Source organism: Solanum stenotomum, chromosome 3, assembly GCF_019186545.1.
Source record: "Solanum stenotomum isolate F172 chromosome 3, ASM1918654v1, whole genome shotgun sequence".
NCBI classification, from domain to species: domain Eukaryota; kingdom Viridiplantae; phylum Streptophyta; class Magnoliopsida; order Solanales; family Solanaceae; genus Solanum; species Solanum stenotomum.
In genome coordinates, this window is record NC_064284.1 from 2,889,976 (window position 1) to 2,916,328 (window position 26,353).

A 26,353-nucleotide genomic window follows, 5' to 3' on the forward strand; every position below is an offset into this window, starting at 1 on the left:
CTTTTAACTTCTTCATCTTTACTTATTTATATTGTGAATCTCCTTAGTGAAAGTCCTGATTTCGCCACTGAAAGAAGCATAGCTGTTTCGACGGTGACATTCAGTTCTTGATTAAGGGTGCAGGTATGAAAAATGTTTAAAAAGTGATTTTTCACATATGTTTTGGAGTTTATTAAACAGAAAATAATATTCAAAAAAGTTTGCTGTGACAAACAAAGAGTGGAATCATCCGAGAGTTTTGGAATATGATTTTCCTCTCACCAAAGACCGAGTCCAAAACTTTGGTTCTTAATTAATGAATATATACGATGTGTTCCTGAGGAAAAGAACTTTTAACTTAAATCATAAATAAAGTGACGTGACCAAAATAATAAAAACTACTGATATTTGCATGTGAAGCAAGAGAAAACAACTCATTGTTTTTTACCCACTAAATTATAAATTAAACCAGTGACTGATTTCTTACGTTAAGTATTCCTTTGGTTTAATTCCCCACCCAATGGTCGAACATTCCGTGATATCGCCGGTACTCTGCCGGAGTTTTCACGCAAAACGACGATCTGATCCACAAACGCACTAAGTATGTACTTGTACGATTTCTTATCGTTCAAATTTAGGTAACAAAACAATAGCTCTTCCATGAATTCCCAATTGATTTTGCCTTGATCGTTCAACCTAGCCTCCATCATCTCCTGCATCGATTGCCTGAAATCGTCGTACGGACTCGGAGAATACGTTACTAGTGTAATAAAATCATCCGCATTCAGTGTTTCCTTTGAGTATTCAGTCCTAATTGCCGATAATTCATTTGAATTGGTGTTGGTCGCGGTGGTGATGGCTGAGGTGGATCCAGTGTCGTCAGAAACTGTCATGCTCGTCCGTGCTTCTTCAATTAGGGAGCTTGACGAACCAGGTGCAACGAAAAAACGACGAGATCCGGTGTGATTTAATGGTGGAATGACGTACCTGTTGTTGAAGATATAATTAAGTACTCATTTCAAATGAGACGAGCGCTTTTAGTCAAATAAAAGAGTTAAAAAACTCAAAATGTGTAATACCTTGGAGACTCAGACAATGAATTTGGACTTCCTGCAATTTCTTCTTTTTTGCCTTTCTTCAGGATGCTAGTATTAGCTTCAGCTTCATTATCGTCATCTTTGTAATAAAAGGATTTAAAGTTCTCAAAGACGAAACGATCAACATCTGCAAGTGTTGCAGCGTCGTTTTCGCCTTGTACATTCTTCTCTTTGCGATCAACGGTGGAAAATGAAGGCGTTTTGGGGTGCCTACACCCGCGGAGCAACCAGCTAGTGGACGATGAGAGAGTCTTATTGGCGGAATTAGTAGTTTGTTGTGGTGTGGGTTTATTTTTTTTCTTTGTGAGGTAATCTGAAAGAGATTTTTGGAGTTGCTTAGGCATTATGCTTTGATTTCTCTGTTTTTGGCACTTTTCTCTGCTTTGTGTTGTGATTAGTAAATATGAGAATTGGGGATAAAGAGTACAAATTAAATGAAAAAATATGAAACGGTTTAGACATAATTAATTAGTCTAATTAATGAAGTGCTTAATGGATGGTTATTGATTATGAAGAAACGTACTAAGATTTTGTTTTTTTGTTTATGTTCTTTTGGGAATGGTGGGGAAGAGGGCATTAATTCTCAATTTTCTATTTTGTAAATCCGATATTTTAAAGTGTCAGGTTAATTGTGAATACGAGCTAATATACACACAAAAAGAAAACTGGTCAATTATGAAAAAAAAGACTTGTTTTTATCATAATGCGATTAAATTGGTATTTTTACCTATGCTGTTTTGTTTCATGTAATAGGCTCGTCTGTACCATTTTCCGTTTGTGATGCAATTAGTGTAATCTTTTCCCTAAAAGAGTTATTAGATCTAGGGGTGTGTATCGATCGATTTGGTTTTATGTATTATCAATTCGGTTTATCAGTTTTCGATTTGTTAAATACGTCAAACCAATACGATAATTTTTTATCGGTTTTTGGTTTATCAATTTTAGTCCTTAACGGTTCGGATTTCGATTTACCCAATAAAAAAATACTTATAAAATAAATATATGACTTCGCTAATAAATTTGACGTAACAACACAATAATGTAACTTTACAAATGCACATAAAATAGAAACAATATAGAACTGTACAAGTGTAACGAAAAGAGAAATAGGGTTTTTACTTAGATTTTAACGTTTTGTATAATGTCAAGTTGTGAACTCAAAGTCATTGTGAAGTGTGAATTTAAAGGCTAAAGGACAAAAACAATAACTAATAAGGTATTGAGATTAATATATAATATTTATATACAAGTAAAAGTAGTAAATTACTAGTCTTAATGGATTATCGATTTACCCAATAATCCAATATTAAAAATCGATACCAAACTGATAACTCGATAATCTAAAACCATTAAAAAACCATTAAAAAACCATTAACCAAATAACCCAATAATAATAAACCAATAATACTTTTTTGGGTTCGTTTATCGATCGGTTCAATTTTTGAACACCCCTAGTTAGACCATCTCCATTCCACTTCTATTTTAAGGCATCTCCAACCTTATCCTCTATTTTACTCTCCAAATATAGAGTTATCTATTTTTTCCTCAATTCTCTATTTTGCTCTCTAAAAAGGAATATTTGTGTCTCTCCTCAATATTATATTATTATTTTCATTTCACTTTTTATTTTCTTATTTCATAATACTTCCTTTTTTTTTTTTCAAATAATCACATTATATAATTTTCATGTAATAAAATATTTTTTTATTTAATATAAAATCAAATTGTATTCTAAATAACATAAATTGCAAGCAAATACTATATAATATACAAATTAATGGACATAGATTGCAAGCAAAATTATGTGATAAAATTATTGTGTTATAAATTGTATTGTTATCTTGTACTCCCTCCGTTCACTTTCACATGTCACACTTTAACTTGACACACCCATTAACAAAATAATTATTGATATAGTTATTTTACCAAACTATTTCATATTAAAGATGTCTTGAAAAGTGATTTGAAAAATAAGTATTTAATGCTGAGGGTAAAACATGAAAAAATATTATTGTCTTTTCTTGATATGTCAAAAATGACAAGTAAAAATGAAAATCTATTTTAGAAATAAGTGACAAGTAAAAGCGAACGGAAGGAGTATTTGAACCATTATTTTATGTATTTTAGTTTTAAAATCAAAATTTTCATCTTATCATTTTAATTTTATGCATTCTTCATAGTGAAAATTAATAATAATATCAAATTATATTAAAGTAACGAAAATAAAAGAAATTGAAATATTATTAATTCCAGATTAAAAAAGTATATATTAAATAACATATTTTAAAAATGTTTTATTACATTTAAAAGGAATTACGTATATTAAAGATTTAATTAATGGTCTTATATGAAAAATAAATATGTTAATTACAAAATAATAGAAATAATAATAAAATAATTAAAAAGTAAAATAGAGAGTGTGAATAATATTTCTCCAAATTTGGAGAACTACTATTCACATCTTTATAAATGGAGAATAGAGAGTGAATTAAAGTGTGGTTGGAGAGCACACTCTCTATTTTACTCTCTTAATATAGAGAATGGAGAGTAAAATAGAGGCGGGTTGGAGATGGTCTTACTTTTCATTCTCTGTATTTGGAGAGTAAAATAGAGAATAGACACTCCAACCGCTCTTTATTTTGAACTCTATTCTTCATTTTTAGAGAAGTGAATACTTTGGAGAACTACTATACACACTACCTATTTCACTTTTTTAATATTTTATTATTATTTCTATTATTTTCTAATTAACATAATATTTTATATATAATGCCATTGATTAAATATCTAATATTCATAATTCTTTTTAAATGTAATATAATATTTAAAAATATATTATTTAATATATACTACTTTCATCCTGAATTAATGATATTTCAATTTTTTTCTAATTTTCGTCAGTGATATAATTTGATTTATTATTAATTTTCACTATAAAGAATACGTAAAATTAAAATGATAAAATAAAAATTTTAATTTAAAAATACAATACATAACATGATAATTTAAATACAAGATAACAATACAATACATAACATAATAATTTAAATACAAGATAACAATACAATGCATAACATAATAATTAATTTATCACAATAATAATTTGGCGATGGAACAAGAATCGTGCAACAAAAATGTTGAACAGGCATTCAGAGCTTTGCAATCACGTTTCACAATTATTGTAGGACCATCATATTTTTGGAGAAAAAAAGTGCTACATGATATAATGACTACATGTATTATACTGCACAATGTTGGTGTAATATACCACAAATACAATAAATTACAGTTGAAATAAAATGAACAAAAATGAATAAATAAATCTTTAGGTTGAGGCACGGATATCTCGCTCTCTTTAAGGAGATTCAAGTCTACTACGACATAATCTACACCGATCTAGCAGTAATATTCTTGATTTGCCCCATCCAGAATACAACAGCCCAACAACGTCGTACAACTCAAGCAAGAGTCCAAAGCTCCACATAAGAACACCTTCCTTCAACATATAAATACTCTCTTTTGTATAGTGAATATAATTGAAGACTTTTAGAATATTTTTCTTTGTCTCAACTCTATCTTTCACTACACTAACCTCAATATAAACTTCTTATCTTTTCTTCCATTCTTTCTCTTCTACCCAATACAAAGTAAGATCACACTATCTATAGGTGAGAAATTCTTCCTTACAATGAATAAGAAGATAAATGGGTAGTAAATTGGGTAAAATGAATAACGCAAGGGTTACAAGACATAATGAGGTAGAATAATGAGTGGAATTAGTGGTAGATCATGTCAATAATGGTTACAAGAGTTACACCAAAATAATGACTAGGGGCGGACTCACCTTGGCCAGTGGGGTGTCAAGCGATACCCTTTCGCTGGAAAATTACATTGTATATAGAGGTCAAATTTTGGTTTAATAAATATATATAATATATAATATATAATATATATATATATATATATATATNTATATATATATATATATATATATATATATATATATAATACAAGTGAAAGGTTTAATTTAGTGGTTAAGGGGTTGCAAGAATTTCTTAAGGTTGTGTGTTCAAGCCCCATTAGGCTCATATTATAATTTTTTTTCTTACTATAACCATTGATGAAAATTTTGGATCCGCCACTGATAATGACCACATTCTTGTCAACTTATACCCACTAACATATGCACTTAATTTTTTTATTTGTTAATATTAAAATGCATAAACACCAACACACAACATGATATTCGAGGATGAACGTGATCTTAATGCACCAATTCAAGATGCCGTAGAGGCTCCAACTCCAATGACAGAAATGGTGGTAGATGAAAATCTCTGATTTTACTAATTTTTAGCTACACATAAAACAATTAAGGACAAAAATGCTTATTTTGAACTCCTTAATGCATCAACAGAACATTTATGGGAGGAACATAATAATTTTGAAAGTTGAGTATTTATATAATTGCATTTCACTTTTATTTGAATTTGTCCAATAATTTATATATTCTATAATATTTTCTAGCAATTTATGTTATTTAGAAATTTAGAATATAATATATTTTATATTAAATAAATTGTTTAAGAAAAATAAAATTTTATGTTAATTATATAAAGTGATTATTTGGGAGAAAGAAATGAAGGATTTATATTATGAAATACAAAAATAAGAATGAAATAAAATAATAATATAATATTGAGGAGAGCCGAATCGAGAGTAAAATAGAAAATTGAGTTGGAGTTAGTTGTCTGAAAAAATAGAGACTCTATATTTGGAGAGTAAAATGAAGTATATGGTTGGAGATGCCCTTGTGGATTGCGGGCCAGTTGATGTGAATGGTGCTTATTTTGAACCTATTTATTTTTAAAAGCTATTTTAAAAAAGTAGCAATGACAAACAGTCTCTTTGTAAATACAATGTTTGTTTTGATTGTTACTTAAATTTTATTGTATCGTATCGTTTAAATTCTCTGTTAGGTAACGATGAAAAGACCCACTTTGTGTAACGACTGTTTTGGTGTGACCACATCATTACCTTAATATTTCATCTCATTTTATCTTTATTTATTATTTAATAATTCTATTTTTCCATTTACCCTACTTTTTTATTGTAGTTCTACCCCATATCCTACAATTTCTTGTAGGTTTATTATTCAAATTATGAATATGCGACTGTATGCGACTAAAGTTTCGCTCTTGAAATACAACAAACAGGAAAGGAAAATAGCAAGTAAAAAATAAAATTTGTTCGAATGTTACAATCTTTATGAAATCTTTAAGAAAAGAGATGTAATACTCTAATTTTTCTCTTCACAATTGTTCTTGAATTGATGAAGTACTTGCGGCTCAAGATATGTAATCCGTTGGTTCTTCTCTTTACGATTGTTCTTGATTTGATGAAGCACTTGCGGCTCAACACTTGGAGGGAAAACATTTCACGATTGTTCTTGATTCGATGAATTACTTGCAGCTCAACACTTGGAATAAATACTTCCTTGTATGCAGAAGACTTGCAAATCACCACTAACGAGTTCTTTTCTAATTTTATGAAGACCCTTTTATATAGTTGTGAGCTAGGTTTTGGGGTTATTTTGGTCTTCAAGTAATTTTAGAGGACCTTGGGCTTGACAAACATGAATTGTGATTGCCTTGTTAACTTAATGGACTAACTAAAATGTAAATTTTGACTTTATTTAAGTCATAATTTTGACTTAAATATTAATCTGACTTTATTAACGAGTAATTTGACTTGATCAATATATCATGAATTTATGGATTTATCAATAAAATTTCACTGTCGACTGTGACATTATGTGACGAACATTGTATTATTAAAAAATACAATACGATACAATATGAAACAATACATAACAACCATCCAAATATAAAAAAAAATATGTATTTGTTGTTACTGTTAATTAGAGTTTTTCTTTAATTCTTTGAGTTGTTTTATTAAGCATTTCAAACTCAAACTAATTGGATTATCAAATAATTAAATTTTAAAAAATATTATATTAACTTTGAATGTAAGGTAACAATCACTGTAATAATGTTTTTTTTGTAATTAAAAGTATTACGAAATATTATATAAGTAAAAAGATGATAATCTAATTGGCATATCCAATGAAATAAAGTCTAAATTTTATTTTAAAACATTTTTAGAATAATTTTGATAGTTTATGTAACACTTGATTCCGTTGAAAACTATTGCAAAAATTTTCAAAAATATAATCAATAAGAGAGATTTAAACATTTGTGTTGTTATATAACGTACAATAATTTATATATGTTTATTCTTGTTTTACAAAATATTATAAGAAATGTTATACTGTAAATTGAAAAAGAAAACTTAATTATTAAATTATAATCAATTACAATATTTTTTTAAGAATGTATAACAGTAAAATATATATAAAAATTTAAATAAACATAACTCTCTTTTCTAAATTTTGGCTTTAGGTCACCCATTCTATTGAGCTGCCCCTTGAACCAAGGTTGAACAAATTTAGACATCAACTACTACATGCAGTATTAATTATTGGTTATGGCACGTATAATGACGAGATGTATTACATCATCAAAAACTCCATGCCACTCAATGGGTATTGAATGGGATGTTAATGGGTATACTCGTGTTTCACTGCGTATGTTGTTTCATTTTATTTGTCCAAGAGATGATGTGGTATTTTACAATACCTATTATGTAATTGTTTTAGAGTTTTTCTGATAAGTTATTAATATGATGAAGGATTCATTTTCTATCTTAAGCATTTGACTGAAATACAGAGTATCTACTTGTGCTAAATGTAATTGTAGTCTTGTTAAAGGTGCTCATTTTTTATTTAGTTTATTATTATTAATCGCCGTTAATTTACGGAAAAGGGTCCAAAATATCCTTGAACCTTTCCATCTACTTTTGGATCCAATACTAACCGCTATATGACCACTTTTATAGCGGATTGTCATTTAAATTTTTTTTCTTAAACATGACGACCATTATTGGTTACAATTTAATTACTTAAATTAATTTACAAACTCACCCATTACTAATTCTACCCGGCCCAAATTGACTACATCCGACTCAAGTTAACTATACCCGGCCCAAATTAACTACACTCGCCCCAAATTACATTTACCTTACTGATTAAAGCAAATACAGTAAAACCTCATAAATAAATACTCAATTAATTAATAATATCTCTAAGATAATATTTTCTCCAATCCCGATTTAAGCCAGTGAAAAAAATCACCTATTTCGATCAACAACATAACACAAAGCCCTAACCTAAATCGACCTTTTGAACCTAAATTCATGTTCTTATTCACTTTTAAACTTAAATGTGAAGTAGAATTGCTTATCATTAAGTTAGATTCACAACATTCAAATTTGTGTAGATTCCAAAATGCAAGAAAAGGAAAATGTTGTCATACAAACCTTTCTGTCTTTTGTTGAAAGGCGGCAGCAAAGATTCCTTTATGCAAAGTTTTGTTTTGTGTTGAATGGCGGCGGCAGAGATGAACGTCGATAGGGAGGTGAACGACGGCAAAGAGGATTTTGAATATATCCGATGGAGATAATATATTTTCAGAAGACCCCTATATAAATATATGGTCCCATTAATATTATAAATTTATAATTCTTTAAAAATACAAATATATCTAAGATAATTGGTTGTACATACAAGGATTAAACAACATATGAAGACAAGGCCTCAAAAAATTCAGAAAAAGTTACATAATTTCAAACCATAATGATGAAATCTCAAATGGTCCAAATTATGTAACTATACTTCTTCAAGTGCATTCTCCTTTTCTCCCTTGTACGCCCATCTACGCAGCTTACGAAGATAAAGATCACAAGTTGCCAAACCAACATCTACCTGCATATTAGTTCAAAGAAACAAATCAAAATTTAAGTTAGTTATCAAGTAAGTGCATTATTCACAGAAAGAAAAATGTAACCCTTAGATGTTACCTCTCCCTTAGGCTGACAATAATATATTACTTTTTCATCACCATCACGATAGCTTTTACCAGCATGAATTTGAAAAGTCTCAATTGGAGTAACAAGAGTGAGATTTCTGACTTTCACAGTCACCTAATATTCAAAGTAATCTATCACCGTAAAATTTTCTTTCTCAATCTTTAAAACCTTGTACTTGAAAACCTGCAACGAGAGTTACTAATTATCACTTGTAGAGAAAACCAAGCCGCAAAAAAAAGAGTCTAGAGCATACATTGCACTCTCTCTCATTATATTCCTGAATAGCATGGTTAGCCAGATCCATTATTAATTCAACATCTTCATTTAAATCATATACTGATATTCCTGTAACAAGAGACGAACCAGAATGGACATCAATTTCAAAACACTATAAAACAAGCCAACACGGATGGAACTATATAAACTGAAAGAAAGAGGGTATCATAATGGAACATTAACTTCGAGCTCATGGAGGGGACAACACGGGAATCAAATGCTTAATTCCAAAGGGAACCAAAACAATTCCTAGGTAGACGTAGGATCAACACTTTAGCCTCCAATACATATATGAACATAATTAGTGAAATAGATTAGTTCAACTTTGATCAATTTGACGTGACAACATGAAATTATTATTGCACCTACAAGATTGATTAGCAAGGAAATTGATACATAAAAAATTAGTTAGCAATTACTAAAAGATATATGAAGCTACACAAGAAACATAAATAAATAAAAGAAGAATAGAAAGGAAGTGAACATGGGTTTGATGAAGCTGATTGAGGTAATGGAGTCAAATAGGGACATAATGATCGGCATACTCCTCCACAACATCCATGGGAATAGCAAGCGTGAGTTTATTGAATCCAGAACATGAGAGTGGAGAACAATTGCAATAGGGGTCTAACGATCCCCTTTGATGCACTTTCCTTGTTCAAATTGCTTCTTTTCCGATGGCACAATGAATAAATTTATTATTCTACAATAGTTTTGGAGAAGAAATTTATTAATCTACAAATAGTAGGTAGGAGACTTTATTCAATAATTCAATGACTCTTGTAATTTTTGTACATTGAAAGTATGTAACAAGGCACCCCTATTTATAATACTAATAATAACAACCAAAGTAAACTAGAATTAGGAACCTATAAAACTAACAAATCCTAATTAAACATAAATAAGGAAATACCATAAATAATAAATCCTAAACTAATAAGGAATCCTAAACTACTTAGGAGTCCCAATCTTGGTTTATTTTCTACAAAGCCTCCCTTAAACCAAGATCTTCAAATGCGATCATGCCTATCATCTTCTTCAACTTTATGAAATATGTAGCATCAACAAAATTGTGCGTGCCATCTTTGGTCAACTTCAATCTCTCTTCAGCAAAATTCAAGATCAATTTGACTTGCTTCATATTTAATATTTTGAAAGATCATCATCATGTTTTTTTCTTTTCTAGTATTCTTCAGTAGTTATTCTTGCCTTAAAATCGTCTGCTTCTCCTATAGATTTGTAGTTGGTCTTGCATGATCATTCGACTTCAGTTGATTATGTATGTGGTAAAGTAGTATCTTTAACAAATAATTTCTCATGCTCTTCAAAACTTATAATTTTGAATAGTGTTTCAGAGTTGATTGTATCTTTACTATTCATAGTAATGCACTTCAATTGCGGATCTAAAACTTTAATTGTTTTTACTTCAATTTTTGGTAAATCATCAAAAACTTGCTCTTGTTCAGTTTCAACTAATTTTTCTTGTGAGACATTAGTGAATATTTCTATTTCTTTTCCAATAGCTTCACTTTGTATAGACCAATCATGTCTATCACATGTCTCTAGGCTTAAACTACTAGCCTCTATCGAAGCAACATCACTTTTCACCAAATTTTTTTGCTTAGTTGTTTCAGAAGTTATTGACTTATTATATTGACCACTATTGAAGCCTTCTTTGCAATCAAAGACATTTATACCATAATGAAAATTATCTCTATCTTCTTTTTCTTTCTCCACAATTTTTAAACTCTGATCTTCTTCAGATTCAATGGTTCTTCCTTTTTCTTTTAATTGATCATCTTTTTTGGCCTTCCTCTTCTACTATCACATCTCTATTTCCTCGTCGCTTGTCTCTAAAATTTTGACAGCTTTAATTCTTCTTAACCCAATTTGATATATCTTCTGGATTAAGTTGACTTACCTTTGCTTGCAACACTTCATCAAATGTTTCTGTCATCTGTTGATTCAGGAACATCTCATATGTCATCAATTCACCTTCTAGATCATCAAGCTTCAAGGTATTCAAATTTCGAGTAGACTCAATATCATTTTTCTTAGTTTGAAACTCTAGACATACAGAATTCAATATTTTTTTTAATAACTCTAACTTCTTCTAATACTTCTCCATTGATCTTTAGGCCATCTACAATTTCTTTAATTTTCATAAAGCTGAAATCTTTAATTGATTATGTTGATTTCATCTGAGCAATTTCAAACTGTTTCCAAAGCTCTTGAAGTTTTTCTATCTTTACATTTGAAATACGTTGACATGCTTTTGTTAAAATTGTCCAAGCCTCATTTGATGGCTTATCATATAAAAATCTATTATATCCATGCAATTCGACCTTGCAATTAAGATAGAATTGTGTCTTGTAATCCAATTCTATTTTTCTCTGATTGTTTTGCAGCTTTACCATTCAATGTTGTGTCCTCTGGAACATCCACGAATCCAAAATCAATAATGGACCATAGTCTAACAGTTTTGAAGAGTTAGTTGATACCAACTCTCAAAATTATTTTTATCATCAAACACAAAAATGAGACATTTGGGTAAATATGAAATACTTATATTATTTTATGTGTTGGATCTCACACAAGATTTTTATAAAGATCTCACACAAGGCTGTTATCAGTATTTCACGCAAGGTTTTTATAAGAGACTTTAATAGGATCTCACACAAGGCTTTTAGAAGGATCTCACACAAGCTCTGATACCAATTTAAATGAAATATGTTTTTATAAGAATTTCACACAAACTTTGATACAAATTTAAAGGAAATAATATTACTCAAGGTAAAAATATATGCACAAGTGAAAGACCCAACAATGGTTTTGTACAAGAAACTTATTAATCTACAAATAGTAGGTATGGGACTTTATTCAATAACTCAATGACTCTTGTAATTTTTGTACATTGAAAATATGTAACAAGACACCACTGTTTATAATACTAATACTAACAACCAAAGTAAACTAGAACTAGGAACCTATAAAACTAACAAATCCTAATTAAACATAAATAAGGAAATAGCATAAATAATAAATCCTAAACTAGTAAGGAATCCTAATCTTGATTTATTTCCTACACACAATCACATGTTTTTCTTCTCCTTTTACTTGTGTTGGTTTTTCTTGAGCTCGTTTCGTCTCAAGGATGAATGTTTCCCACTTGTCTTGTTGCACATTCACACATCCTTGTTCACTTCTTTCTTGCTTCGCCTTGTCGAATTGTAAGGCAATTCATTCCAAACTAGGTTTTTCAGTTTTTTCTGGTTCTTCTTCGAGTCTCATCATCTCCCTCCTCTCCATCTTCAACATGATCGGTCCAAGATCAACTTCTTCCCCGTCATGCATTACAATAGTATCTGTCACAGGTTGTCCTTCACATTTTGCTTGTTTCATCTTTGACAGTGCCAGAAGCAACTGTCCCAGATTAGACGACTTAGATAGCTTATTATATGAAAATTTCACAATAGTCACATTGAGGTGAGGTTTTTGACACTCTGGGAACGGTATCGATGATCTTTCTCCAACAATATTTGGCAGACAAATTTGTTTTTTTGATCCTCGCTCAGGAAGGGAAAGGTCTTCTCGCGATTCCGCCATTTTTTACGATTGATTTTCTTTTCCAAACCCTTGATAAACCTCTCTTGAAAACAACACGGCTATGTAGTTAAGTGAAATATTTTGAAATTAAGCTTGATATTAGATTTATATAATGTGTAGTTGGCGGTATAAAACTAGTATCCTTTATCAAATATGGTAATATAAATCCGATATAAAAATTATTTGTGAAAAATATTTAATTTAGTTTCCAAATATAAAGAATCTCTAAATTTGGAGAAAACCAAATTTAAACTAATTTTCTATTTTACACTCAAAAATAAATCCTTGATATTTATATTATTATTTTTATTTTTTTCTTTCATAAAAATAAATCCTTTTTTTTTTCAAATACCACCCTATATAATTCTTATCCTTTTCAAAATCTTTATGTAAAATTTTAACAATTTCATCTTGTATCCAAGTGTTTTGTGTATTAATTTTAAATTTAGATTGTTTCACTAACGTTAAATTTTGTTCATTCTTCATAGTAAAAATAATTATAATTTTAAATTAAATATTTAAAGTGACGAATATTTAAAAAATAAAAATAAAATAAAAAAATTGTTAATCCGGAATGAAAATAGTATACTTTTCAATAATAGACTTAGATGTTTTTTTATTTAATTACTCGATTTTATAACATTTCATTTTTGTGATGGTTATTTTTAAAATAAAATTATAAATTATAATAAAAACTACATAACTTATATCTTAAATAATTTTTTTACTGAAATTATTTAAAAATAAAAAATAAATTAAATATAATACATTTTAAAATAATTACAAAAATTAGAGACTTAATCAATGGTCTTATATCTTTTATAATATGTTAATTACAATATTATATAATATAAATAATATAAATAATATTAAAATTTTTAAAAGTGAAATAAAGCGTATAAAAAGCATTTCTCCAATTTTGGAGTGATTTAAAGAGTTTTTTAGAGGGTAGTTGGAGTACCTAATCTATATATTTTTCCTCCATTTATAAATTTTATAGAGTAAAATAAAAAGGGTTGGAGATGGTCTTGTCCCATCTAATATGAGATTATTTTATCCTATCTTTCATATTAGATAAACTAATCCATGCATTATATTTCATGACTTTAAATTCTCATATAATTTAGTTCGCATATGAAATGACTCCTAAAAGTTTCCAAAATTTAATATTTTTGTAATGTTACCAAAATAACTAATGGTAGCCGTGAAATAGGAATTCTAAGCTTGCATTTGTACAACAACATGAAATTAAGATTCAAATTACCATTTGAAAATATGATATGGGATCCTTGATTTCAAATTCTCAAATAAATAAATAAATTTGGATTTCAAATTTAAACTTGTGATCTCTTGATCACAAATAGCAATTTTACAGTTAAAGTAAACAATCATTACTATCTAAAGTAAAATATTAATCAACTTAAGAAATTTAAATTGTGTGTCCAAACAAAACTTTAACTTTATACTAATCATTATTTTATATTGCATATCTGATGTCCAAACGAATCCTACGAAAGCCGTCGAAGAAAAACAAAAAGAATAAAGTATTTTTGCGGAATTGTCTATTTATGCAACACCATTTTGAGTCGTAGTTGGTTTATTAAATCTTCTTTGCTACAAGTTGTGTTTTTACGTCATTGCCCAAGTAATATCTCATTGAGAGAGAAAGAAAAAGAAATGTATGTCTAGTATCAATGAGTTCAATCAAATATATTTAGAGCTTAATAAAAAAATATTAAAGTATAATCTAATATATATGACCCGAATTTCATGAAAAAACAATTAAAATTCAGAAATATACAACTGAACTCAATGCAAAAATGACTAAATTTATTTAAAATTGCTTATGACAAGTCAAATTTTAGATGCTTATAATTTTAAAATTAAACTTGCTAAAATAAATTAGAAACTCCGGCTATGGTTTAAACGGGGGCCTTGAGATTGGGCTGATCACATTTTTATTGGGCCCCCAACTAAAAGAGAAATGGGCCCAATATGAAACAAGCCTGCAACTAGTCGTAAAGGAGGTATACCCGGAAAACACGACACGCAGCACAGAGAAACAAGGGTCTAATTTTTATGTTTCTAAATTTTCTAGATTGAAAGTCTGTCGAGATAAGTTTGATATAATGGAGATTCATCATTCACATTTATCATCAGGTAATGTAATAATCTTCCTTTTCATTTGTTATCATGAAAATGGATTATGGGAATTTAATTTGCTGAAATATGGAGTATTAAATATGGGATCATAATGAAGAAACTAAAATCATCCTATCTAATGGGGTTTTGCAGCTAGCTTGGAAGATGATATTAATGAAATTTCTCAACCAAATATTTCTGGTTTACAAACTGAAGAAATATCTGCAAAACAGAAGGAAGTAAAATCATCAGCTGATGTGGTTCCAAGAAAACGCTACAATTTCCTTAGTTTATTTTCTCTTAGGGATATCAATTCTTGCATTCTGATTTCGGAGAATAAACAAGTAATTTGTTCTGTCATGATTTCGTTATTAGTTGTCCTGTCTTACGCCCATATACCACTTAGTATAGCGAGGTCAAATAGCTTTGTTGCCTCAAGGCTAATTTGCATATTGTTGCTAACTGATTTTACAATAGTGATTGCACGAATAGTTCGCCACATGACATGTTCAGGGATACCTGCCATGTCTCCTCCCATCAGCAACAATAGGTATCTCATGTAACTCTGTCCACCAAGGCTAGGCTAGGACATATGGAAAAAAATCGCCAAGTGTTGTTTGTCTTTCTGCACTGGAATTTGAATCTAAGACTTCATGGTTCATTGACCACTAGGCCACACCCTTGGTGCTCACGTGCGACTCATCAATCATTGCCTATCTTGCTATTTTTTAAGGTAAAAGAACTAATGTGATGTGAAGATGAGCTACTGTCAGTTAGAAGTTAGTTAATGTTAGTTAGGCTGTTAAAAGTGAAAGGGTAGATCAGTCATTTTATAATAATCAGTTGTAACTACCTAGCATAGAGTTAGTTAGGAAGATTAGTTACAAGTCACAGTAAGAGAGTTATAAATACTGTGACTCACTCAATGTAATCTTCTTCTTCTTAATACAAAATATCTGAGATGCTCATGGAGCTCTCATTGTTGCTCTGATTGAGCTCTTTCGTTTTACCTTCATGGTATCAGAGCTTTACCTTCACAGTGCTTACTGTTGAAGACGAGTTGTGCAAAGGATCAAAGAATCAGTTTCTGATTCATCGATTCATCTGTATCATCAAAATTCAGTACAGATCTGAGCTTGGAGCTGAATTCTGTGGTGAATAATTGTTGATTTTTCTCTGGTTTTGCTTCCGCAACAACAATTTATCAAGGATCTAATATGGTGAATGATCAAACAGCTGTGGATCAGTCTCCAATCGTCAACAATGGCCAAGGAGCTACTGGTTCCTTACATGGCAACACTGGAACAGGACAAGGTATTGACTATAATCATACTCTGTTTCTCAGTCCTACTGATGTTAGTGGCATTAGCATCATCTCGTTTCAGCTAGTAGGTGTTGAAAACTATACTCTGTGGAATCGATCTATTAGGCTAGCTCTGTTAGAGAGGAATAAAATAGGGCTAATTGATGGATCTTCACGAAAAGAGGTTTATAATGAGGAATTATGGGGACAATGGGAAAGAGTGAATGCCATTGTATTATCATGGCTTATGAATTCAGTTTCGAAGAGTTTACTGAGTGGTATAGCATTTGCTACTACTGCTTTTGATGTTTGGACTGATTTAAAAGAGAGATTTGACAGAGTGGATGGATCTAGGTCTTACAGTTTACACAAAGATATTTCTTCCTTGCAGCAGGGTAATATGTCTGTTTCTGTATACTATACAAGGCTTAAAAATCTATGGGATGAATTTGAGGCTTTAGTGCCTTCTCCTTCTTGTAATTGTGATAGATCCAAAGGCTTTGTGATTCATCTTAACAGGCAGAAGTTGTATCAGTTTTTGATGGGATTAAATGACTCATATCATCAGGCTAGAAGTCAGATCCTTCTTATGGATCCATTACCAACTATTAATCAGGCGTATGGAATGATAGTGGGGGATGAGAGTCAAAAGGCTATGGTTACTCACACTAATAACACTAGCAGTATGGGCATGAGTTTCATTAGTGAGGATTCAGTAGCTCTGTACTCCAAGGTTGGTAGCAGTTCTGGGGTAAATCAGAAGTTTAAAAGGAATTCTATGCTAGTGTGTGAGTTCTGTAAATGTAAGGGACATAGTAAGGAGTTCTGCTACAAAGTGATAGGATATCCTCCTGACTTCAAATCCAAAAGAAAGACTCAAAGTGTTACTTCTGGTCAGGTACCAGCTGATGCTGGTCACACTAATACATCAACATCTCAGGCAAACTTCTCATATGGTATGAACACTAATGTTCATATACCAAGTAGAAATATAAAGGGTGAATCATCCACAGCTAACATGAATGCTAACTTAGCTGGCAATAACCACAATAGGACAGTGAGCCAAGCTGAGAAGGATGTTCAACAACTTCTTCAGGGCTGCACTTTCACAAAGGATCAGTATGATCACATACTCCACATGTTTCAGCAAAGATCAGAACCTGCTGTAGCAGCCTGCAATGCTACTCATTCAGCAGGTAATGTGTTTTTTGTCTCTGAAAATAGTGATGTTTGGATTGTGGACACTGGGGCAACTAATCACATGGTGTCTAATTTGGATATGTTGATTAAAGAGTCTGTATCAAAACTGGAAGTTCCTACGACAGTATACCTTCCAAATGGTGATGCTACTCAAGTTACTCATGTTGGATCATGTGCATTATCTACTAGAAGTGTTCTTACAGATGTATTTCATCTTCCAGAATTCAAATATAACTTGCTGTCTGTCAGTAAGATCACAAAGGAATTAGGCTGTTCAGTCACCTTTTTTCCTCATTTTTGTGTATTCCAGGAGCTTTACAGTGGGAAGGTGAAGGAGGTTGGTAGAGAGGTCGGAGGTCTGTATTTGCTGTTGCATCAGTTAGTTGATAAAAAGAAGGAGTCTGCATTGAAGAGTGCGTTTGTTGCTACCAATCCAAGCTCAGAGTGTCATGATTCAGATATGGAACTATGGCATAAGAGATTAGGGCATGTTTCATCAACAGTTCTTGCTAGAATGTTTGATATGAATAAGCAGAGTTTGTGTCATATTTCTAAGTGTTTAGTGTGTCCATATGCTAAACAAACAAGAGTAGTTTTTCCTACTAGTAGTATCAAAAGTAAATGTTGTTTTGACTTGATACATATTGACCTATGGGGTCCTTACAATACTCCTACTTGTGATGGCAATAAGTACTTTCTTACTATTGTTGATGACTTCTCCAGAATGACTTGGCTATTCTTACTTAAACTTAAGTCTGCTGTTTGTGTTTCATTGCAAGTATTCTTACAGTTTGTCAAGACACAGTTTGGTAAAATGGTGAAAATAATAAGAACTGATAATGGCACAGAGTTTGTCAATTCTGTTTGTGATCAAATGTTCAAAGATATGGGGATTATACATCAAAGAACTTGTCCATATACCCCACAGCAAAATGGGGTAGCTGAGAGGAAACATAGGCACATACTTGAAGTTACTAGGGCTATGAGGTTTCAAGCACAAATACCTTTAAGATATTGGGGACACTGTGTTCTAGCTGCAGCTTATGTTATTAACAGACTTCCCAGCAGGGTTATCAATTTTCAAACTCCCTATGAGAGATTGTATGGTACTCCACCGGTATTAAGTCATTTGAGGACACTTGGATGTTTATGTTTTGCCAAAGATCTATCTGTTCATGACAAATTGATGCCAAGATCAAGAATGGCTGTGCATATGGGATATTCAGAAGTACAGAAGGGGTATATACTGCTAGATTTGAGCAGCAACTCCTTTTTCACAAGTAGAGATGTGTTGTTTAGAGAAGAAATATTCCCATTTTCTCAAAGTAAAAAACAGGTACACCAACCTGTATTTACAGATCCTTTGCAGGATACAGGTGTTTTGTTTCCTCACTTAGATCTTGCTTCACTACCTCCTTGTGGTCCATCATCAGATGATGTTTTTCAGCAGTGTGATGATTCACAACCTGAGGTTTCACCTATGACTGCAGCTGATGGGGTTGACAGTGCAGCAGGTAGTGATTGTGTGCCTGTTGCTGGTAAGGACACAAGTGCACCTGAGGTGGTTCCGAGTGTTACTGAGACTGATGTTATCCCAATCAGCAGGAGATCTACTAGGATCAGACAAGCTCCACTGTGGTTAAAAGAGTTTGTATCCGTGCCAGGTCACAAGAAAGTGAAGTATCCTCTATGTAATTATTTGAGCTATTCTCATTTGTCACCTAGCTATCAGTGCTATATTGCTGCTACTACACCATGCAAGGAACCTACCTGTTATTCAGAAGCTATCAAGGATCCAAGATGGGTTGCTGCTATGAAAGATGAAATTCAGGCATTGGACAGTAACCATACTTGGGAGATCACTGACTTACCACCTGGGAAGAAGCCTATTGGGTGTAGGTGGATATACAAAGTCAAGTATAAATCTACTGGTGAGATTGAGAGGTTCAAAGCAAGACTAGTTGCAAAAGGTTACAGTCAACAAGAAGGGATAGACTATAATGAGACTTTCTCACCTGTGGTTAAAATGGTGACAGTGAGGACCATTGTGTCTTTGGCTGCTTCTAGACATTGGCCTATCCATCAAATGGATGTGTTTAATGCATTTTTGCAAGGAGACTTGGAGGATGAAATCTATATGCAGCTACCTCCAGGTTTTGTCAGTCAAGGGGAGAAAGTATGTAGACTGACAAAGTCTCTATATGGACTCAAACAGGCTCCAAGGCAGTGGAATCATAAACTGACTGAGACTCTTCTTAAATTGAGTTTCAAACAAAGTCAATATGATCATTCTTTGTTCATTAACAAGTCAGAAGAGGGAATCATTATAGTATTGGTTTATGTGGATGATATGTTAGTAACTGGAAGCAGTTTGAAGTTGATAGAAGATACTAAAAAGGCACTGCAGCTAGCATTCAATATGAAGGATTTAGGGGAGCTAAAATATTTCTTAGGCATTGAGTTTGTCAGATCAGCTGAAGGTATACTAATGCATCAAAGGAAGTACATTCTTGAGCTTATTTCTGAGGTTGGCATGACAGCAGCCAGACCTGCAGGAACCCCTATTGACATCAATGTTAAGCTAACTTCCAAACTGTATGATGATCACCTAAGCAAACAGCCAGAAGAGTTGGAAGATCCTCTGGTGGATCAGACTATGTATCAAAAGCTCATTGGCAAACTCTTGTACTTGAATATGACTAGACCAGACATATCATTCAGCACTCAAACTCTAAGACAATTTCTACAACAACCAAAGAAGTCTCACATGGATGCAGCACTGAGGGTGATTAAGTATCTAAAGAGACAACCAGGGCAAGGCTTATTGTTATCAAGTGACTCAGATGAGCTAGTCTCTGCATATTGTGATGCTGATTGGGCCTCATGCTCAATCACTAGGAAATCTGTTACAGGATACATGGTCAAGATTGGTAAATCACTAGTGTCTTGGAAGGCTAAGAAACAAACGACAGTTTCAAGAAGTTCTGCTGAAGCAGAATATAGAAGTTTAGCTTCCACAGTCTCTGAATTGGTATGGCTACTTGGCATGCTTAAAGAAGTAGGTGCTGAGGTTCAACTGCCAAGTCAGATATATAGCGATAGTAAGGCTGCAATACAAATTGCAGCAAATCCTGTATATCATGAAAGAACAAAGCACATTGAGATTGACTGTCACTTCATAAGAGAGAAATTACAAAAGAGATTGATCAAGGTGGATTACATTCCAACTAAGGAGCAGCCTGCTGATATCTTAACCAAAGGATTGACCAGATTACAGCATGATCATCTTCTATCCAAGCTTGGAGTGTTGAACATATTTGCCCCTCCAAGCTTGAAGGGGAGTAATGTGATGTGAAGATGAGCTACTGTCAGTTAGAAGTTAGTTAATGTTAGTTAGGTTGTTAAAAGTGAAAGGGTAGATCAATCATTATATAATAATCAGTTGTAACTACCTAGCATAGAGTTAGTTAGGAAGATTAGTTACAAGTCACAGTAAGAGAGTTATAAATACTGTGACTCACTCAATGTAATCTTCTTCTTCTTAATACAAAATATCTGAGATGCTCATGGAGCTCTCATTGTTGCTCTGATTGAGCTCTTTCGTTTTACCTTCAAGAACCTATTGTTATATGCTATCGTTCAAACTCTTTAAAGTAAGAATACTAGCTAGTTCTTAGCTCGTGACAACTATGAGTGTTTGTTCTCAATCTCAAGGATCCAAAATTCAGTTCTAAAGTTTTGGGATCCTTTATATCCAACAAAGAAAGACATTATGCCTACCACCCTAATCTATGTGAGCCAAGCTTAATACTATGGTCTATGCTGTTCTTACAAGCTTGCTTATCATTTTTGTTGCCTCTAAGAAGACGTGTACACTGCAAAACCCCTACTAAAACTGGAGTATATCAGTAGGGCAGCTGCAATCTATTTCAGTTCTCGCCCATTAATCCTCCATCCATTAGGGATATATCTGATATAATTTTTTATTGTTACACTTGCACACAATAATAACATCATACTATACCCAGTAATAATCCCACAAGTGGGTCTGGGGAGGTTAAACAATTAATGGTGATTTCTCTAGAAACAAATATTAAACTAGTAATTTACTAATGGAAATTGATCTCCTGTAAAGCTGAGCACAACCGTAACGTCAACCATAGTATATTATAGCTGAATTTAGAAGAAGAAAGTTGTAACGCACCCTGAGGAATTCATTCTCAAGGCCAACAACTCTGTCAACAATTCATTTTGCCCGAGTTCCATTCTACTTCACTTTTAAGCAACCGTTTGAAAAGGGAATGTTGAATTCGATAACTTAATTAGCCCTCTTAGGTTATTTTTAACGTAAGAAATACAGAATAAGGCATGTGATGTGGGATAACTTTTGAATCTCTACTATAAAAGAGAAATAAATTATGAAATATTGAATGCATCTAGGAATATTGTAGAAAATAACAGGCTTGCTAAACCAAACTGAGCACAACCTAATGATGTAGAACGTGGAAGAGGCTATACATAAAACTTACCCTTCAACAAGCAACTCATATGTTTCCCCATTGACATCATTTTTACGATCTTTTTGTTGTTCTTTGTTCACCACAGCCCTTTGAACTGTAGTAATACCCTGACATCCCAAGAAGATTTACAAATGTTAAGTCAACAGAGTAGTTCAGATAAAACTGATTAATCAATTCTCAACTTAAAACCCACAGATTAAATCAAATTCAAATCTTGATGATTGTCATACCTTCACAACAACAACAAGCAGCTTATTTTTCAGTCGGTGCAGTTCATCTTTTTTAGCCTGAGGGAAAACTTCCAGCTACCTGGGATTCAGAACTTTTACTTGCTGCAGAAAATAGGAATTTCACTCAACAAGATGCCATTGATTGATAAGAAGCAGAAACAGAAACACAACTTATCTTACATGTTCCTTCAATTTTATTTTTGAGGTACTTTCTACCAACTCAATCTTCTCCAACAACTTCTATCTCCGACAACTCCTTCCCATCTATGGAGCTCAGTGACATTAGGTTAGTACTATACATATCAGCTTATCCAATAATATGCTATCAATTTGTGGAATTATTCTTGGACATGATATTAATGCTACGTCTTAATCTTCCCAGCCAAAGATTAGCACAAGGAAAGGAAATAATCACAACTTTTATGATCATTGAAATGGTTTGAGGTGATGAATTTGGCTTCATCTTTACTTCATTAGCAACCATGCGGGGTATACTAGCCCCAATGGAGACCAGGACAGCAGAACCAGCTTTAGCTAAAAAGGCAAGGGACCTAAGAGAGGGGATAGTTGAAGGTCGTGCAGCTCCGCAAATGCTTCTCACCATCACCAGGTAATTACAGAAGATCTTCAATTTCTTCAAGCTCGGGCAAAGGCATAGAGCCAAAAATATTAGGTACTAGGAAATCCATTTTTCCTTTAATACATACTTGTTAAATGTTGGTCGTACATACAAGGGTTAAACAACATAGAAAGACAAGGCCTCAAAAAAATCAGAAAAGGGATACTTATATACGAATGCTGGCTAAAGAAAATGCCGCATAACCTTTTTCATTCCCAGCTTTAGAATATCAAATACTTCAATTAACTAACATGTCAGATCATTTCTCAAAGTAAACTACAGAGATTGAAATGTTCTCAACAAGCACTAACTAAATCTAAGAAAACCATAGTCCAACGGCTAATAATTCAGATACTTCAATTAACAAAGGGGTAAACTACAAATGATAAAATCTCAACCAAGAGCCAAGTTACATAATTTAAAACCATAATGATGAAATCTCAAATGGTCCAAATTATGTAACTATACTTCTTCAAGTGCCTTTTCCTTTTCTCCCTGGCGCGCCTCTCCTCGCAGCTTACGAAGACAAAGATCGCAATTTGCCAAACCAACAACTGCCTGTGAATTAGTTTAGAGAAAGAAATCAAAATTAAAGTTAGTTATCAAGTAAGTGCATTGTTCATACAAAGAAAAATATAATCCTTATTAGGTGTTCACCTCTCTCTTAGGCTGACAACAATAGATTGCTTTTCCACCATTATCGCGACACCTTTTACCAGCATGAATTTGGAAAGTCTCAATAGGAGTAACAAGAGTGAGATTTCTGACTTTCACAGTCATAAAATAATCAAAGTAATCTGTCACCGTAGAATTCACTTTTCAATCTTCAAAACCTTGTACTTGAAGACCTGCAAGGAGAGTTACTAATTATCACTTAAAGAGGAAACCAAGCCGAAAAAGAAGAAGTCAGGAGCATACATTACACTCTCTCTCGTTATATTCCTGAATGGCGCGGTTAGCCAGTTCCATCATTAACTCAGCATCTTCATTGAAGTTATATACTAATACTCCAGCACCCAAAGACGAACCGGGATGGACATCAATGTCAAAACACTGTAAAACAAGCCAACAGGGATGAAACTACACAAATTGAAAGAACAAGCCAACATGGATGAAACTATACAAACTGAAAGAACAAGCCAACAAACCAATTGGGATGAAACTATATAAACTGAAAGAACAAGTCAACAGAGACGAAACTATACAAACTGAAAGAAAGAGGGGATCATAATGGAATATCAAAGGTAGTAGGATCAACACTTTACCCTCCAATACATATATGAAAATAATTAGTGAAATAGATTGGTTCAACTTTGATAAATTTGACATGACAACATGAAATTATTATTGCACCTAAGAGATTGATTAGCAACGAAATTGATACGTACAAAATTAGTTAGCAATTACTAAAAGATATATGAAGCTACACAAGAAACATAAATCAAATCAATAAATAAAAGGAAGCAAACATGAGTTTGACGAAGTTGACTGATGTAATGGAGCCAAATAGAGACATAATGATCGGTATACTCCTCCACAGCACCCATGGGAGTATCAAGAGTGAGTTTATCGAATCCAGGGCATGGGTGTGAAGAACAATTGCAATAGGGGTCTAAAGACATCCCTTTGATGCACTTTCCTTGTTCAAATTGCCTCTTTTCCGGTGGCACAATCACATGTTCTTCTTCTCCTTTTACTTGTGCTAGTTCTTCTTGAGCTCGTTCGATCTCAAGAAGAATGTATGCTTCCCACTTGTCTTGTTGCACATCCTCACATCCTTGTTCACTTCTTTCTTGCTTAGCCTTGTCGAATTGTAAAGCAATCCATTCTAGACTAGGTTCTTTAGTTTTTTCTGGTTCTGGTTCAAGCCGAGGTTTTTGCCACTCTGGTAATGGCGTCGATGCTCCTTCTCCTCCCCCTGAAAGGTGAAGGTTTTGCCTCTTCGATTCCGCCATTTTTTCCAATTGTTTTTCCCAAGTGTCTTCAAGTTCAAATAGGTCCTATTTAAATTTTATATAATACTAATGCCAAGTTAAATTAGGAACCAAATTGCTATATAGTAAGTTTTTGTCTACTTTGTTCAATTATATTCCAAAGTTACAAGGCATAGGTATTAGTTGACGACAATTTAAGGAAATTTTTATGTATTACTCCTATAGCTAATTTATACGAAGATTAAACTTGCAAAAAAAAAAATTAAACTGGGGCCTTGAGATTGTCGTAATTTGAAAAGGCCGATCACATTTTTATTGGACCCCCAACTAAGAGAGAAATGGGCCCAATATGAAACAAGCCTCCAACTAGTTTGTAGAGGAGGTATACCCGGAGAACACGACACGCAGCACAGAGAAACAGGGTCTAATTTTTATGTTTCTAAATTTTCTAGATTGAAAGTCTGTCGAGATAAGTTTGATATAATGGAGATTCATCATTCACATTTATCATCAGGTAATGTAGTAATCTTCCTTTTCATTTGTTATCATGAAAATGGATTATGGGAATTTAATTTGCTGAAATATGGAGTATTAAATATGTGATCATAATGAAGAAACTAAAATCATCCTATCTAATGGGGTTTTGCAGCTAGGTTGGAAGATGATATTAATGAAATTTCTCAACCAAATATTTCTGGTTTACAAACTGAAGAAATATCTGCAAAACAGAAGGAAGTAAAATCATCAGCTGATGTGGTTCCAAGAAAACGCTACAATTTCCTTAGTTTATTTTCTCTTAGAGATATCAATTCTTGCATTCTGATTTCGGAGAATAAACGAGTAATTTGTTCTGTCATGATTTCGTTATTAGTTGTCCTGTCTTATGCCCATATACCACTTAGTATAGCGAGGTCAAATAGCTTTGTTGCCTCAAGGCCACTTTACATATTGTTGCTAACTGATTTTACAATAGTGATTGCACGAATAGTTCGCAAGGAAGTAGTTCCTGATGAAGAAAGGGCCAAAGACACAGAACGAGGGAAGGATAATTGGGATGGAGCTCTATCCATATTGGAGTATGGTTTGGTTCTCTATCAGTCAATTCGCGCAATCTTCATAGACTGCAGTTTCTATTTGGTCATTGTAATATGTGGTCTGTCTCTCATATAGCTAGTCTTTGTAATTTTTTTGAATATGGTGAACGAGTAGTCCAACAGAATTTGCTTTTCACCATTTATTCACTAATTTTTTGCTTCTATATCTATAATATGCCATGAGACCTTGTGTCTAATACACTCAAATAGTATTGTTAATACAGACTCTTCTAAATTCACATATGAATTGTTCATAAAGGTGATTCAACAAGGTCTTTTTGAATTTTTACTAAGGGGTTCAAAATATGAATAAATAAACATATGAAGAAGTTAAAGGATTCAATATCTAGTATATATGTGATTTTTTTCT

At 32.4% G+C, this 26,353-nt stretch overlaps 3 protein-coding genes across 3 annotated transcripts; 1 reads left to right on the forward strand and 2 right to left on the reverse strand.

Moving 5' to 3' along the window:
* Positions 1–435: 435 nt before the first annotated feature.
* Positions 436–1,485, reverse strand: LOC125857733 (transcription repressor OFP14). The gene is made up of 2 exons (XM_049537360.1): positions 1,050–1,485; positions 436–966 (listed from the first exon to the last, which is right to left on the reverse strand). The coding sequence occupies exons 1-2, from the start codon at positions 1,418–1,420 to the stop codon at positions 468–470; spliced, it is 870 nt and encodes a 289-aa protein (XP_049393317.1). The 5' UTR covers positions 1,421–1,485; the 3' UTR covers positions 436–467.
* Positions 1,486–14,980: 13,495 nt separating this feature from the next.
* LOC125859565 (uncharacterized) lies at positions 14,981–26,170 on the forward strand. The gene is made up of 3 exons (XM_049539334.1): positions 14,981–15,101; positions 15,237–15,498; positions 25,801–26,170. Exons 1-3 carry the CDS (start codon positions 15,071–15,073, stop codon positions 26,057–26,059), a joined length of 552 nt encoding a protein of 183 aa, XP_049395291.1. The 5' UTR covers positions 14,981–15,070; the 3' UTR covers positions 26,060–26,170.
* Positions 23,100–24,958, reverse strand: LOC125859564 (uncharacterized). Its single transcript, XM_049539333.1, has 4 exons — positions 24,425–24,958; positions 23,874–24,008; positions 23,613–23,803; positions 23,100–23,513 (listed from the first exon to the last, which is right to left on the reverse strand). The coding sequence occupies exons 1-3, from the start codon at positions 24,908–24,910 to the stop codon at positions 23,768–23,770; spliced, it is 657 nt and encodes a 218-aa protein (XP_049395290.1). The 5' UTR covers positions 24,911–24,958; the 3' UTR covers positions 23,100–23,513; positions 23,613–23,767.
* Positions 26,171–26,353: the final 183 nt, after the last annotated feature.